Raw genomic sequence first — 16,052 nt, forward strand, 5'->3', positions numbered from 1 at the left:
CCCCGACTGCGGCTCCTTGGTGGGGGCGGGGGGTGTGTGTGTGTGTGTGTGTTGGGGGGGGGGGATGCCGGCCCCGGGCCATCAGGAGGACCGCGAGCCGCCGGGAGCCCCGGCTGTGCGGCCCCCCTCCCGCCGAGGGCCGGCGGGTTCCCGAGCGGGGCCTGGGGTGCGGGCGCCGCGCCCCTCCCGCGCGCCCCCGAGGTCCCCGCTGGCCCCGCGCGGGCGGGAGGTGCCTGAGCCCCACTTTCCGCCTGGGGTCTGCACCGAGGCTGGAGCTGGGCCCGCGGGAGGCCGGGAGCTTCCCCGTGGGGTGCGGCCCTCGGCCCGGGCCCCGCGCTCCTGCGGACTTGCGGGGCGCGCAGTGGAGCCCGCGCGGGAGCCACCGCGGGGAGGGGTTCAAGCGGGCGCGGGCCCCGCCCCCCACGTGTCCCGGCCGCGGGGCGTCTGCGGCTCACGGCGCCGGGTCGGTGTCCAGCAGCGCGGGGCGCCCGTGCGGCACGCTGCACCCCGGGCCCGTCTCGCGGGGGGACCCCGTCTGCTCTCGCCCCCCGCGCCGGACGAGGTCGGGGCCCGGGGCCCGCCGTGAGCCGCCGGCCGAGGCCCGGCCTCCCGGACCTGCCTCGAGGCCGCCCCGCCCCGGGCGCGCCCCTGGGGGGAGGCAGGGCCGCCCGCCATCCCCCCCCGCGGAGCTGCCGCCGCCGGGCCCCACCGGGGGCGGGGCGGGGCCCGTCAGGCGCGGAGACCCAGGAGGGACCCCGCCCCAAGGCCGGCTCGGCCGCCGGACGCCTCCGCGATGGCGGCTGCACAAAGCGCCGTTGCCGTTAAGGCGGCGCAGGCGAGGCTGGGGCGCAGACGGGCGCCCCCCGCGCCGCCCCGCCCCCCGCACGTCTGCTCTTTGGGAAGAAGGGGGTCGGGCAGATCGCGGCTCCCAGGCATCCCGCAAAGTAGGCGGGTCACCACAGGGGCGACCTTTACCCGCGCAAAAATTCGTCTCACATTAGCAGTGAGGATCCGGGCGTCACCCCGAATCGTTATTTTCCTTACTCATAAGTTTAAGGCATGAGGGGAGCCCCTTGTCGCTGCCTGGGTAATAAATCCCAATCTCATTAGCCCTACGGTGAGTAGCGAGGCGGACTGTTAAACGGAAAACCCCGTTCCTTGGACGTCGCTCTCAATCCTCCTTTCAATTTTTATGTCGCTTTTTATTTCATTTGTCCGCTGGGGAGAGAAAGGGAAAGACGGGGCTGCGACCCGCCGTATGCAGATAAGCAGTCGGCCTCGCGAAGGCTCACGGGGAGCGCCCCGGCCCTTTCCGGTCCTCGCCGGGTTCGAGTTGTCGCGAGAGCTCGTCGGCCTAACGCCGGAAGTAGCTCGTCGCTCGGCAGCGGCCGAAGGGGCGGACTCGAGGGCCGAGGGCGTGTGAGCGGCTGGCGGTCGCTCGGCGGCGCAAGATGGCGGACATCTCCCTGGACGAGCTCATCCGGAAGCGCGGGGCCGCGGCGAAGGGGCGGTGAGTGGCCTCTTCTCCCCTCGGGGTTCAGCGCCCGCGGCCCAGGGGCGCTCGGGGCGGGGGGGAGCGGCCGGCGCGACGCGGAGGGCCCCGTGCGCCCGCCCCCCGCCCCCCGCGCTCCTCATTGGCCCCGCCGCCGCCGCGGGCCTGGCCGGCCGCCCGCCCGGGGCTGGGGCGCCGTCGCCGGGCGGGCCGGGGCCGGGGCCGGGAAGGGCGGCGGGGCCGGGGCCGCCGCGGGGAGGGGCAGGGCGGCGGCCGGCTCCGGCCCGGGGGTCCCCCCGCCCCCGGGGCCCGCCCCGCCCGCGTCCCCGCGCGGCCTGGTCGCCGCCATCCGCGGGTCGGACCCCGAAGTTGAGCGGGGGCGGGACTTGCCCCGACGCCCGGAGCCAGACCCCGCGCCCGGCCCGCCTGCCGCCCGCTCCGCGCGCCCCCCTTTGTGCGGCGTCTGCGGTGGCCCCGCGCCCGCGCCCCGCTGCCGTCCGGCCCGCCGCGTCCCCCTTCCCGGCGGGCCCGAGGGCAGGGACGGGGCGCGCGCGGGGCCGGCCCAGGCCGGGCGCTGGACGCCGCTCCCCGGCGCCGGAGGAGACTCCCGGGGTGGGGACGGCGCCCCCCGTCGAGGTTCCCGGCCCTTCGGACGGGCGCGCCGCGTGGGGAGGGGCCGGCGGCGGCCTCCGCGCGGGCCCGTGGCTGGGGAAGAGCCGGCCGCTCCCGGCGGGAGGCCCCCGCGCTCTGGCGCTGGCAAGGCCTTGGCGTCCTGCACCCCCAGCCTGCCGGCCCCCCAGGAGCTGGAAAGGAGACCCCCTGGCCGGCTGGCCTCTTCCAGACCCCTCAGGCACCAGCCGTGCTGGGCCGTCTTCCCGGAGCCCCTCTTTCTGCCCCCCCCGCCCCCCAGTGCCCGCCCGGGAGGTGCCGCTTTCGCGGTGGGTGTGCGCGGCGGCCTTGGGGGGCCGGCAGGGCCGGGGACACTTGGGGCCGAGGCCGGACCAGGCTTGGTCCCCCGCAGTCCCGCTCGGGTTTGCGCCTCCCGGCCGGCCGCCTCTGAGCCGGGCGCTGCTGCCGGGGACAGTTCCTGGCCGGCCGTGCGAGGACTGAGTGCGAGGCGGGACGAGTCGGGTTTGTGTAGTTTTTACGGATGTTCCCGTGGCCGTGCGGGTCGCGGCGAGGGCGGGGTTCTGCGGGGTGTGTGCTCTCCAGGCGGCGCCAGAGGGACGTGTCCAGCCGCGCCGGCCGTGCGGCGGCCACTCCTCGCGGCACCGGCCCCTCCCCAGCCACGGCAGGCGACCCTCTGGGCTGAGAGTCGGGGCAGGTGCGGATCCCGGGCTCCTGCTCCTCCCGCGCTCCCCGCGTCCGGGCCGCAGCCTGGCTCCCTCTCGGTGGCGGCCGTGGCGCGGGGTCAGCGTTGACTTCGCCAGGTTGTCGGGGCTCAGTTAACGCGGCTACGGGACTCGGGGAGCGCGGGGCAGTAGGGGGTGCCGGGGAGGCTCTCCGGCAGAGAGGGTGGGAAGAGGCTGGGCTGTAGACTTTGCTCAGGTTAAATCTCCTCGATTTGTTTCACCTGCACGCCCAGTGGGAAGAAAAACTGGGGGGGGGGGGCTGTGGGGAGCGGGGAGCTCTGAACGAATTTCCATGAAGAAATGGCGTTTCCCGCAGCGAGGTCGCCTGTGTCTAGAATCCGCTTACTTTCCCCTTGCGTCGACGTCGCCCGGATGCCCCAGGAAGCGCTTGCACCTGTGGCTCTCGGGAAACCTCCATCGTCTTAGTGGAAATGGCAAGGCTGCGCCTGTGGTGGTGGCAACAGCCTCTTTCCCGGCAGGCGCAGCCCTTCCGCTGGCCTGCAGCGCGCCCGGGGGCAGGGAAAGGCTGTTCGTCCCTGTGCCCCCGTCCGCCCTCAGAAGTGTCCTTGATGAATGCGAAATTGGAGGGAGGGCGGCTTTGAGCCGTGTCTTCCCCCCACCCGGCCGCACCTCCAGGGACCTGGGTGCTCAGACCCGCCCTGGGCACTCGTGCGCCGCTGGGCACTTCTAGGCATGAGGTGGTTGCTGTTTCCTAGTCCAGGTGCCCCGATCTCTTTGGGTTGAAGAGTTGAGCCCCAGAGGCGGGCTGGTTGTCCACGCCAGCCTGGGCTGCACTGAGGGGAAGGCGGCGGGCAGCCTGCCAGAGGGCTGGGCGGCTCTTGGGGGCCTGGGAGCCTGGGGGAGGGCGCGAGTGAGTGTTCCCTTCAAGCCGAGCTCTGGTCCCGGTGCTCGCTGCTGTCTCCTTGTGGAAACAGCCCAGGAAAGGTAGACGTGGAGCACGGGGGAGGGGGGCGGGGGAGTCGTGGCCTAGCTGGGCACAGGCGCTCGTTGCCGCGTGAACCTTCAGTGGGAGACCCCTGGGAGGGCCAGGCCATGGTGTCTCCCTTTACTTGTGTGTCTGGCGCGGCCTGTCGGGCGTTGGTGCGCGGTAGTCATTGAACTAAACGGGGCTTCTCTCTGTAAAGATCACCTCAACGTGCAGTACCCCCATGGGCGAAAATCACTGTAACAAACCCGCGCCCCTTCACGGGCCGGAATCCTCCGGACTAAACACCTGCCCTGCCAGCTGCCTCTGGCCTGCCGCGGAGCCCGAGGGTGGCTTCCCCGCCCCCAGACAGGCGCCCCTGGTCCTCTTGCACACGCCAGGCTCCACTCGGGCTTGGAGGGGAGACCTGCGGCTCTGGGGTGCATTTCACTCTCAGCTGTGGCCGGCGGGCCGCTGAGCGATTGGCCCACCCCCTCCCTTCCTGGCCTTCGCTGAGGCCAAGGGACACGGTGTGTGTCAGGGGCCCCCGCGTGCAGCAGAGGGGAGGCTGCAGGCAGCGGCTGGGGCCACGTCACGTGGGCTTTGTTGGGGGGCCTGAGCAGTTCTCGGGCCGCGGGGAGACATAATTGACTCTGTGTTTTGCAGACCTGCCCCTAGCGGGAGTGTTTGTGTGAAACCTTCCCGAGGACTGATGCCGCCTGAGCGGTGCCGCGGCCGGCCCTGCGGGGATGAATGGGGGATGAATGGCGTCTTCTCCGCAGCCAGAGCCCTGGAGCCCCCTAAAGCTGTTCATGAAAGGAGTTGCGAGAACCACTGTGACCAGTGTGACCGGGCTCTGAGGGCAGCGGCTCCCTCACTCTCCTGGGTCTGCAGCTGAGCCGCTCCCTCCCCCACTCGTGCCTCCGGGCTGGTCAAATAGATCAACATACCTGCACGGTCTTGGGGGGCTGGGGGGCGGGGGCTCTCTTGCCAGCCCGGAGGTGACCCGGGGAGGGAGGAGGGGCAGGAGTCAGAGTCTAGGACCCTGGTGGCAGGTGGAGGAAGGCAGGGACAGGGCCGAGGGACAGGAGGAGACAAGAAGGTGCAGTGACAGGTGAGATGGGAACACCAGAGACAGGCTCAGACAAGTGCGGGGAGAGCCTGAGGAGGCAGAGCAGAGTTCAGTGGGAGAGCTCCCCTCCGCTGCCTGGAGCCTGCGCTGTCTCTGCACGTGCTGGGGACCCCCTCCCCCCACCCCCGGAGGCCTGGCCTTTGCTGTAACCGGTGCCCCGCGCGTAGTGGTGGCCACCGGGTTTGGGGTACTCGTCTCTCATCGCATCGCCGTCTTGTCTGCAGCGGGCGGGAGTAGCCAGTTCTCAGCCAGCTCTCAGAGGCCAGGGCGCCGGGAGGCCAGTCAGCGCCGCGCCTGCGGTCAGAGCTGAGACGCCAGCGCGGGCCCCTCGGGCACGAGACCTCTCACCAGCTCTGCCGGGGTGGCACGGCCCGGGCTTCTCGGTGGACGCCTCGGGAAGGGGTGTTGTGGAGGAATGTGAGCACCAAGGGCCTGACCTCCCCGCCCGCCTCTGCTGCGGAGGCCGACCCTGCAGGCCGCGTTGGCCTCCCCTTTCCCCGTCCAGAGACAGGAACTCTGTCGTCAGGAGCCTCCTTCAAAACAGTCGCTTAATTGACTGCCCTCTCCCTCCCTTTCTCCTCGGGGTGCTGTGGGGCCCGCCTGGCGGGCCCAGTTGGGTCATTTGGCTTTTTGAAAGCACGACTGTGCTGTGGGGTCTCAGTTTACCCAATTTGATGGTATCGTGAGGTCACAGCACCGCACGGAAGGATTTCCCTCTGCAGTCACGGACATCGGGGCCTTTGGAAAGCCCGGGGGTGGGAGGAGGACGGGTTTGCAGAAGCCGGAGGAGCTGGGAGGTCTGCACAGACTCAGACGTCGTTGTGTCGCTGGGCGGGGTCCGGCGCCCTGGGGTCAGCAGCCGCGCCTTCCTTGACGTGGGGTCACTGTGAGGTCGCCACCCCCCCCCCATGCAGGTCCAGCTGCCTCTTCGGGAGGCCTTTCCTGAAGCTCCTGCCGGGGGGCCAGGAGCTCACCTCTCGGGGCTTCTGCTCTTAGCAGCCCCGTGCCCTGGCTGCGTGGCCGCCATCCCAGCCGCAGGAGTGATGGGCAGCCGGGACCCCCGGCGGGCACTGGGGAGTCGCTGAGGCCGGGCGGAGGACCCCGCTTCTCTGTCCCGGGACATCCGCCGCTTCTCCCGCCGTCACCTCCCCGGGTCGGGAGGAGAGAAGGATGGGGGGCTCCGGTTCAGGCAGACCTGGGGTCCGGTCCGTCTCAGCTCTGCCACCGGTGTGTGGCTGCGGGAAGAAGTGAGTTCCCCCAAATTCGTAGAGCGATTTGAGTCAGAAGAGCAAGGTAGCCATGTCCTTGCTCCCAGGAAGGGTGTGTGAGGGGCCGCTGCTTCCAGGCTGGCACCAGTGCCAGCTGGTGGGCCTCGGGTCAAGGTGGGATCCGTCCCCCTACCCTGTAGGGGGCATCCTGGAAACCACTTAGTACCTGGGGCGGCGGCTGGTCACGGCCAGAGGCGGCAGCCGTGCCAGTTGGTTTCCCGCGCTGGCTCTGGGATTGGCCTCTCTGGAGGTGGAGGGGAAGTCAGCTGACCTCAGAGGATGTGAGCCTAAAAGGGGGACGCGATAGCACCTCGTGACCCCGATGGGAATCTTGTGACAGGTGGGACCCGGGAACCTTTGCCGTTCCTGTGAGGGGCTGACGGGTGAGGAGGTGGGTGCAGCTCGTGTCCCGGGAGCCCTCGGTGCTGCTGGAGGCGCCGCAGCCGCCGGCCCTTGTGCCCGGCCCGCTGGCATACGGAGCTGCCACACTTCCCCCGCTGGCGGAGCCCAGGAAGGGCTTTGGTAGACGCGTTGCCCCAGAGCCTGGACACACCGCACCCCTTGCCCTCCGCCTCGGTTGTTCAGGAGTTGTCGCCTCTGAGAAACTGTTTTCCAGAGTCCCGTGCGCTGTTCCTTGCGGATAGCAAACCTCAGGGGGGGTGTGGGCACCGCCCATCTGTAGCCGGGGCGGGGCAGAAGCACAGGAAAGCTGGGACTCGGGTCGGCCTCTGAGTGAGGCCAGTCAGTGGCGCTGATCCTTGACCCCTGGCCTCGCTTGCTCAGGTGGTCAGTGTGGGGATCGCGTAGGAGGACGCCGGCTGGCGGCCAGAGGGATGGAGGATGGGCTGGCGCCGCCCAGCGGCATGTTTGCTGCCGGGAGGTGGCGAGTAGGGACGCTTCAGAGGTGGCTGAGCGCTCTCCCTAGCGAGCTCGTCTGTCTGCAGCCTGTAGGCCCTCCAGCTCCGCGGCAGACCCGCGCTGGCTTTCTGGGTCCCGGCCAGGAGGGGGGTCTGCCTGCACGGGATGCTTGCGGCTGCGGGGCTCAGCTCGGCGGCCTTTGTCAGTGGTTGACCCCAAGCCGGTCCAGTGCTCTGTAAAGTGGGCGTGATCGTGCCCACCTCGCAGGGTACAGAGAGGCCTGATTGAAAACTTGGCTGCGGAGGAGCTTTGGAAGGTGTGTGAGGTTGTGGCACTTCGGGGGTGGCAGTTGACTGCCATGTTCAGGGGTTCCATCACGGCACCTCCGAGCGCCCAGGCCCGGGAGCACGGCGGTCTCCCCAGAGGGGCGGCCAGGCCCACCCGCCTTTGCCCGGCGCAGAGCTGCTCGGCGGTCTCAGACGTTTCTTCAGACGGGGAGCGGCCTTCTGGCTTCCCAGGAGCTCCTCGGGAGCCCCTTACCCGGGCCGCTGCTCACGCAGGTCCCCTCAACGTGCCACCTTTCTTGGCAGGCTGAACGCTAGGCCCGGCGTCGGCGGTGTCCGCTCTCGGGCTGGCATCCCGCAGAGCCTCCTCAGCCAGCCCGCGCGCACAGCCACCTTCCAGCAGAGATTCGACGCCCGGCAGAAGATTGGCCTCTCGGATGCCCGGCTCAAGCTGGGCGTCAAGGATGCCCGGGAAAAGCTTTTGCAGAAAGATGCCCGCTTCCGGATCAAAGGGAAGGTGCAGGACGCCAGAGAGATGCTGAACTCCCGCAAACAGCAGAGCGCGGCGCCCCAGAAGCCCCGCCCGATGGCGGATGCCCGGGAGAAGATCAGCCTGAGGCGGAGCTCCCCTGCCTCCTTCATGGGTCCCCCCGTCGGGACAGTGACCCCTGCTCTGAAGCTCACCAAAACCATCCAGGTATGTGTGGTTGCCGCGAGAGCAAAGCCGGGCACAGCTGCAGCTCAGCCAGGGGGCGGGAGCCAGGCCCGGGGGCCACGAGGGTGCGTGTGCTGGAGGGCCCGGGGTTCCCTAGCGTGGTGGCAGAGAGAGGAGGGTCTGAGAAATTACGTGCCCCCCCCGAGTGCCACGCTGGTGGTGGGAAGACGGGACAGGACGGGCCGTGGGGAGAGCAGGCGCTCGCAGAGGGGGGTCCTGCGGGCAGGGGTGGTCCCCCGGGGGGATAGCAGAACCTCCAGCGCAGGCGCGTGCGTTATGGTGCCGAAATGACCAGCCTGTCTCTGGGAGGACGGGTAGGAGCCTGGTCCACCTGGCTGCCAGCTCAGCGCCCTGGCCGCCCCCGGCCCAGCGGCAGCTGTGAGCCTCGGCAGCTGCGCCCTGCTCTCGCGTCGCGGGGTCTCAGGTGGTGAATCTCCCGTCGCTCCTGCTCCGGCTGGGAGACACTCCGCGGCGCCTTTACCGAAAACTAAAGGCGAGTGTCCGCCGTAGTTCAGGTTCAGGGCTCCTCCCACTCACGGAGAACCCATGTGGCCAGGGGGTGACCGTGACCCTGGGGTTTCAGGTTCCACAGCAGAAGGCCATGGCCCCACTTCACGCCCACCCTGCTGGGATGAGGATCAATGTTGTCAATAACCACCAGGCCAAACAGGTAGGGGTGTGTGTGTGTGTGTGTGTGTGTGTGTGTGTGTGTGTGTGTGTACACGGGCATGTTTTCCTGGGGCCTGCCCAACACCCTCAATTTGAAGAAGTGGAGTCGGGATACATTTGACTTTGCAATTTATGAGATTTAAGAAGAAACTTCTTAACTGAGGGCGGGGAGACCTAGGTAGGGACAGAGGGTAAATGGAAAGTCAATTCTTCATTAATTGTTATAAAGGTAGTATATGTTAAATACAGAAAATTTGCAAAATGGAGAAAAATTAAGAAATCAGAGTTCCTTGTGCTCCTGCTCTGCAGAGCCAGCCCCTGTTGGGCGTCTGCCCGGGCTCCTTCCTGTTGGTTTGCTTTTTTTAAAATGTTCTTATTATTTATTTAATGTGCAGTTGCATTTGTGATCACATTCTTGCCCAGTTTTATGTCATCACCCATTTTATAGCTCAAGTACCTTCTGTGATTCGCGTTTCTTGTAAACGGTTTTATTTATTTATTTATCTATCTATCTATTTATTTATTATTTGTTTGTTTGTTTGGTTTATACATGCACTGGGTACAGTCAGAAGCGCGGGAGGGTGAGAGAATTCACCAGAGCCAGAGCGGGGAGCAGAACAGGCAGAAGGACCGAAGGACACTGCTGAGGGGAGCAGTGGCCGGCAGGAGAGGTCTGCGCGCCATGTGGGACCCTCCTCCGGTGGCCGGGGATCGAACCGGTGTTGCAGAGGCTGCAGGCAGCTTCGCAACCCAGCGCTCAACCGCTGCGCCACCAGGGAGGCCCTCTTGTAAACGTTTTTTAGTAGCTACATAACCTTGTTCGGTTGATGTTCTGGTTTATTTAAATTATTTGCCTGTAATTTTCGCCTGGAAACATACTGGTGGATAAAGCTCTTTCTAGCTCTGGGTTTGTTTCTGTAGGCCAGACTAGCTGGAACGGGCCTGCCAACCCAGCGGGCAGAAGTCCACAGTTGCGCCTCCCACGGGCGCTGCCCACGTAGAGAGCCCCTCTGACGAGCTGGAGGCTGCTGCGCCTTGACTCCGGTCTCCCTAGGCACCCGGCAGCACCACCCTCCTCCCGCGCCCTCGCCCGCTGCGGCAGTGCTCCCTGCTGTCCTCGCTCCAGACGTCTGTGGGCCCCGCTCTTACTTGTTTGTCTTTCTTTCCAGAACTTATACGACCTGGATGAGGAGGAGGACATCGTCGCTCCCCTTCCTAGTAAACAGATGAAGTTTGCGACCTCGGGCGGCTTTCTCCACCACGTGGTACGACACGCGTGTGTCCCTGCCCTCACTGCGTGCGTGCCCGGGCGGCCGGGTGAGGCGGTGCAGAGCAGGCCCTCCTACTCCACAAGTCTTTCTTCATTTGAGTCCCAAGGGTTTCAGAACGGGAGCCAGTCTGACCCTGGGTGTGTAAGAGCTGAGCCCAGGTGTCCAGGCCTTGCTCAGAGTCCCCACAGCTAGTAAGTGCAGAGCTGCTATGTTAAGACACTTCGGGAAAATGTGAGTGATCAGGGAAATCTTTTTTTCCCCTGTGGCAGGAGAGAAATGTTACCTTCTGGCCCCACTCTCGAGTCTAGACTTCCTAGGTTGGGGCGGTAGCGGGGTAAACAGAAGCTTGCCCATGGGCGCCACCAGGTGCAGCCTGCAGGCCGGGAAAGCTTGGAGGCTCCGGACTGATGAGATGTGCAGGGGAGGAAAGAAAAGCCCCTGGGAACCTCGGGGCGCCTGTGCTGTTCAGCCCCATGACTGGTGGGGCCCGGGGCTCCTGGCCAGGCGCCTTTGTTTTGCTGTCAGAGGCCCAAAGACTCAGTTTTGGATGAATTTTCTGGTTGCCATTGAAGCTCTTACAGTGACATGCGCAGCTGAAGGAGGCCATTTTGTTTCAAAGGGGCCGGACCTTTCCAGTAGTTAATTAGGCTGACCGGTTACTGGCCAGCCCCGATTGAGAACGCACTGTGTCTGGATGGATGTTTACACCCCCCTCACCCCCCCAGCCCCCCATGCGACGGACCGTTACCCAAGGGGAGTCGGCGCAGAAGGGTTGTAAGGAGTGGGTCTGGGATCCAAGCCTGGGCAGTCTGGCCCCCGGTTCAGCCTCTGCACTGGCTCTAGGACTCAGTGGCTGGAGGCAGGTGGTCTCGGGTGGGGAGGGCCTTTCCTCTGGATTCTGAGCAGCTGATGAGTAGGCCCCGCCCGTGCTCTGCCATCAGGCCACTGCACCCCCTTCCCCCTGAGTCCGGAGGCGCTGTCCAAGACCACCTGCCTTTTTGGCCTTGCATGTCTTTTCCCCAGACACATTAATCCAGGGAGTTTACTGGTTCGTTTTTCTGGGCAACCTGTCGCCTGCTAAGGATTGTGGGGGAGGGAGGGAACTGTTGTCTGCGCGTCACCTCTGCCGGCTGTGGCTGATGTCTGGGAGCTGCAAGACCAAAGCGCCGTGTGTTACCTTTCTCTGGCCGCAACAGGGGCCCAAAAGCTGGGACTTCTGAGTTTTTTTAAGATTGATTCCGATGCCCAGCCAGCCCACAGTCATAGAAGCATATCTGGGAATGGCCTTGGCCCCAGGCTTTTGGCCCTCTGACCTGCCCCTCACCATAGGGTTTTGACATTTGCAATATTGAGTAAGCCTGTGGCTCCTGTCAGGGCTTCGCAGAAGCTTCTCGCCGAGAGCTTCCGATGCTGTGGCGGCTGGCCCTTTTCCTCCTGTCTTGCTCTTCCCTGTGGGTTGTCCCTGGCAGCCTGTTTGGCTCCAGACTGCTGATGAAAGTGGGGAGCTGGGCGGCCCCCAGGATGGGATTGTCAGTCCCGCGGGGCCTCCAGGTCTCTCATGTCTCAGCTTCCTGTCTGCCTCTTTCTTTAGGCCGGGCTGAGCAGCTCCAAGCTTTCCACGTCCAAGGCCCTCCCTCTCACCAAAGTAGTTCAGAATGATGCCTACACTGCTCCTGCACTCCCCTCCTCTGTTCGAACAAAAGCTTTGACCAACATGTCCCGGACGCTAGTGAACAAAGAGGAGCCCCCCAAAGAGCTGCCACCTGCTGAGGTAAGGTAAAGGCAGGGTGTGACCACCCTGTCGAGAGCAGCCTGGGCCGGGGCATAGGGCCGTGTGCCGGGTCCTCACGTGCCTCTGGGAGCGGGGCCTTCCCAACCCCATGTAACAAATGAGCAGACCCAGACCCTGCCCTAAAGACCCTGCAGGCCACAGGAGCCGCTGCGGGTGGACACTGTCTGGGGTGCAGCAGGCCTGCCTGGAGGAGCTGCTGGAGCAGAGGAGAGAGCAGCTTACTCTGCTGGGCAAGGGAGGGTGTGTTGCCGGGGTAGCGCCCCGGAACAGGAGCAGAGAGGGCTGGGGATGTTGGGGAGTTGAGTGGCCTGTCGCTGAGCACAGGGCTGGGGGCCTGATGGGCACCAAGGCCAGAGGGGCCCAGGTGTGGCTGGCTCCCCACAGGCCTCTCCTCTGGGCCTTCCTGCTCGCTTGCTGGGGGGAGGCCTGCTGGGGAGCGCCTGGCTGTGCACTGACCCCTGGTCATGCTCTTGTCTGGCAGCCCGTCCTCAGCCCTCTGGAAGGCACCAAGATGACGGTGAACAACCTGCACCCTCGCGTCACCGAGGAGGACATTGTTGTGAGTGCCGGGCCCGCGGGGCTAGACGCCAGGGCTCCTCACGGCCGCCTAGGCACACGGCATAGAGTAGCCTCTCGTGTCCTTCTCAGAAGAGGACCCTTGGCCTGAGAGGGGTTAGAAGACTTGCTAGGGGTCATAGACTTGCGGCAGGCCCCAGAGACCCAACCCCTGTCTGCCTGACTTTGGGGGATCAACTGTCCGGGTTTGTGGGGGATTCTCTTGGCTTTACTACTGAAAAATCCCACGTCCTGGGAACCCCTCAATCCAGCCAAACCGCAAGGTTGGGCCTGCTGTGCAGAGCGCCAGAGCTGGTGTTCCTAACAGCCCCAGGGGTTGGTAGCCTCTTTCATTTTCCGGATAGAACTTTCTGAAATTCCGTAACTGTTACCCATGAGGCAGGAGGACTTTGGGGGTAACTTACTGAAGGTCACAGGCATTCCCAAGGCTTGTCAGCCTAGGCCCGTCGTCACGGCCCGTATAGCTAGTCCTCGTCTGCTCCCACGTTGAGACTGTGGACGTGCCGAGTCCACCACCTAAAGTGGAGCCTTCTGGAATCTTGGGTGCTGGCGTATTTGAGCAAGAGTACAGTCTTCCCAGAGCCCTCTGCAGGGGTGAATGGCAGGCAGGAGGAGGTAGCCCAGATTCTGCCCCCAGCCACTGTGCTCTTGTTCTTTACAGGAGCTTTTCTGTGTGTGCGGAGCCCTGAAGCGGGCCCGGCTGGTGCATCCTGGGGTGGCAGAGGTGGTCTTCGTGAAGAAGGATGACGCCATCACTGCATATAAGAAGTACAACAACCGTTGTCTGGATGGTAAGTCGTGGAGCCTCACCCTCACCTTCTGCGCCTCATTTGCTCACTGGCCGTTCAGGCTTCAGGATAAGCCTTCCCGGAGAACGGTGGGAGGACGTCCTGGTGCGGTCTCCCGGCATGCTGAGCGCTTGTTCCGCACGGCCCTGGGTCCTCGCCAGCCCTAGCACTTAGGTCTAAGGGAACCCGCTCCTCTGGGTGGCGCTCACAAGGATCTAGCTGCGAGAGCCACGGGCTAGTCCCCCCTTCTGTTGTTGGTCTGCTTGTGGCCAGGACGCGGGTCCTCGAGGCCCTGGGGCCTTGTCCAGGTTGGCATCTGCAGAAGCCCTGCTCCTGGTGAGAGACGTCAGGTGCTCCAGAAGCCGGAGTCATGTTTCTCATCTCGGGTAGCCTGCAGCGGGCAGCCGTGCGCCTGCTCCCGCCTACATGTCTGCTGAGTGCTGCGCCGGGCCGGGCCCTGTGACGGGAAGGTTGCGGGGAGCAGTGTGCACGGGCTGCGGTTCTGGCTTGCGTTTCCTGGGGCTGACGACACGCCCTTTCCCTCGTGTGCTGCTTGACCGTTTGTGTGTCTTTGGAGAAACGTGTCTGGCTGCCATCTTTGTCCTTTTTAACTGAGCTTCATTTAAAGTGTTCTTCGCGTGCTCTTGATAGACGTCACTTGACACGCGGGGTGCGGCGTGGTCACCCGTTCCGTGGGTGGTTTTTCATTCCCCGTCGGCCTGGCTGTGTTCAGCTGCTTACGCGCCCGGCGCGCTGGCCTCACGGCGTCCCCTCAGTTCCGCTTTGCCGTGTCTTCGCTCTCTCAGCGTTCCCTAACTTCCCTGGTGATTTCTTTCTTCACCTGCTCGTTCCTTAGGATGATGTTACCTTCCGCGTGTTCGTGAACGTCCAGGTTTCCTCCTGCAGGTGTGTTGGCGAGGACGTGTGTTTCGTTGCCGTCGGCGGGGGGCTGTGGGGCTCCGCTGGTCGGCGACGGCCTTCCCTGCATCTCTTTCTCGCCGCCACCCGCCTGTGGGGCCCGGGACTCCTGGCGAGGTGTTGGCATCTTCAGCTGTGCCCGTCGTCCTCATTCCCTTCTCTTCCTTCTTGCTGCCTGCAGCGGAAGCGCTGGGTCAGGTGCGCGAGCCCGTCCTCCGCCCGGCGGCCGGCCCTCCTCTCGCCTCCGTGGCAGCCCCCGCTGCTGCCCGGGACGTCTCGTTCTAGAGTCTCATGTGCTGTGTGTGCCGCTCGCGCTTCCGTCGGGCTGCCGTCTGGGGATGCATCTTTTTCCCTCCTTTCACTTTCAGCCTTTTTGTGTCTTTGAAGCTAAAAAGCTTGTTCCCTGCGAGAGGAAAGCGTTGGATCTTATTTTTTATCCAATCCAAGTAGCGTGTCTTTTTTAAATCCGACCCAGTGAGGCAGTCTCTGCCTTTTGGAGGGTTTCATCCATAGGTGTTTAATGTGGCTTTACTCAGTATGTGACTGTTGTGGACCATTTCAGTTCCTTTAATGACATTTCTTCCCACTTTTATTTGGTCACTTTCTTGGTGCCGCTCAGGACTGACAGCATGAGACTTGCTCTGTCCCTTACCAGAACCTGTTTCCGGTTGACTCTGACTTCTAGGTCCAGCGAAAGCGGGGAGCCTTTTTCCTAGGTAGCGCAGCTCCCTGCTTGTGGCGGTGTGTTTTTTATTGAATGTTTGTCCATGAATCTTTTCCTTGGCTGTTACTGTTCTCATCACACCTTACGTGCACCTTATGGACAGTGGGAGGCAGTGCTGCCACTACCAGTTACTGTTCACTGGCGGAGTAGAAGCCTGTGCAGTGGCTTTCGAGTCCCCTTTCCACGTAGTTGTATAGTGTAGACAGCTCCCCCCATGACGTGCTTCATGGCCAGCGTCCCCCCCTGCCCTCGTCTCCTCCTGCGGGAAGCACCATGGTTGGCCCTGGGCTTCGTGGCTGGTGCTGCGAGCTGTCCTCGTCTCCAGCTTTGCTGCAGCCGGGCCCTCACCCTCCACCCATCCCCAGAGCTGCGCTGTCGGGTGCTTAGGCCCCGTGAGGGTGGCTGCCGTGCCGTCTGGAGCTGAGTCAGTGTCGCTGCAGAGCCTTGTTGGTTTCTTTTTCAGGACAACCAATGAAGTGCAACCTGCACATGAACGGGAACGTTATCACCTCAGACCAGCCCATCCTGCTGTAAGTCCAAAGGCAGGCGTCCTGGGGGTCAGGTGGGGCTTTGGCCTACTGAGGACTTGTGGGACCTGTGCTGCATTGACTGTCTGGACTGGCAGAACACGATTTTATACACGAGACAGAGATGACCGCAGACTGGCCGGGTGGGCCGGGGCAGGCCTGAAGCAGGCTTTGACATTAATACCAGGATTTGAACCCTGGGTATCAAATTGTGAGATTTGGACAAGTTTCCTAAACTGTATTCCAGAGATAAGTTGTTCTGAAAAATGGGTTTTATGTCCTATTAACATTGGGTTAAACCCGTTAAGTGGATTTTCTCAAGACTGGTTAGAAGGCGTATCCCGGCGCTGGGCGTGACCTTCCTGAGCAGTGTGAAGTGTGCTGGCTGCTGCCCTGCGCTGCAATGGGGTTTCTCATCAGCCAGGGAAGAGAGAATGGGTTTGTCACAAGGTGAAGTGAGCAGCAGATGCAGCCTTCCGTTCTGTCTGGTGTTTAGCATAACAACTGCTCGTAGCAGTAGTGCGTCCCCTTCCTGTGTGAGGGAAGACGGACGAGGATTTTGACTCTGCTCTGCTCTCCACAGACGGCTGAGTGACAGCCCTGCAGTCAAAAAGGAGAGTGAGCTGCCTCGCAGGGTGAACTCTGCCACCTCGTCCCACCCTCCTGCCGAAGTGGACCCTGACACCATCCTGAAGGCGCTTTTCAAGTCCTCAGGGGCCTCTGTGACCACACAGCCCACAGAGTTCAAAATCAAACTTTGA

At 64.1% G+C, this 16,052-nt stretch overlaps 1 protein-coding gene across 3 annotated transcripts; it reads left to right on the plus strand.

Annotated features, from left to right (window-relative positions):
• Window positions 1–1,451: 1,451 nt before the first annotated feature.
• Window positions 1,452–16,052, plus strand: POLDIP3 (DNA polymerase delta interacting protein 3; the record flags this gene model as incomplete). Of its 3 annotated transcripts, none has more annotated exons than XM_084255684.1 (9): window positions 1,452–1,510; window positions 7,618–8,014; window positions 8,583–8,696; window positions 9,865–9,960; window positions 11,558–11,737; window positions 12,240–12,317; window positions 12,996–13,125; window positions 15,228–15,294; window positions 15,875–16,052. In XM_084255684.1, the coding sequence occupies 9 exons, from the start codon at window positions 1,452–1,454 to the stop codon at window positions 16,050–16,052; spliced, it is 1,299 nt and encodes a 432-aa protein (XP_084111810.1). The 3 variants fall into 3 exon arrangements, with proteins under 3 accessions (XP_084111810.1, XP_084111811.1, XP_084111812.1); XM_084255685.1 differs by having other exon boundaries at window positions 7,618–8,008; window positions 8,610–8,696; XM_084255686.1 differs by lacking the exon at window positions 8,583–8,696 and having other exon boundaries at window positions 7,618–8,008.

The sequence above is a fragment of the Talpa europaea genome (assembly GCF_964194135.1).
Source record: "Talpa europaea genome assembly, chromosome: 15".
Lineage (NCBI taxonomy): Eukaryota > Metazoa > Chordata > Mammalia > Eulipotyphla > Talpidae > Talpa > Talpa europaea.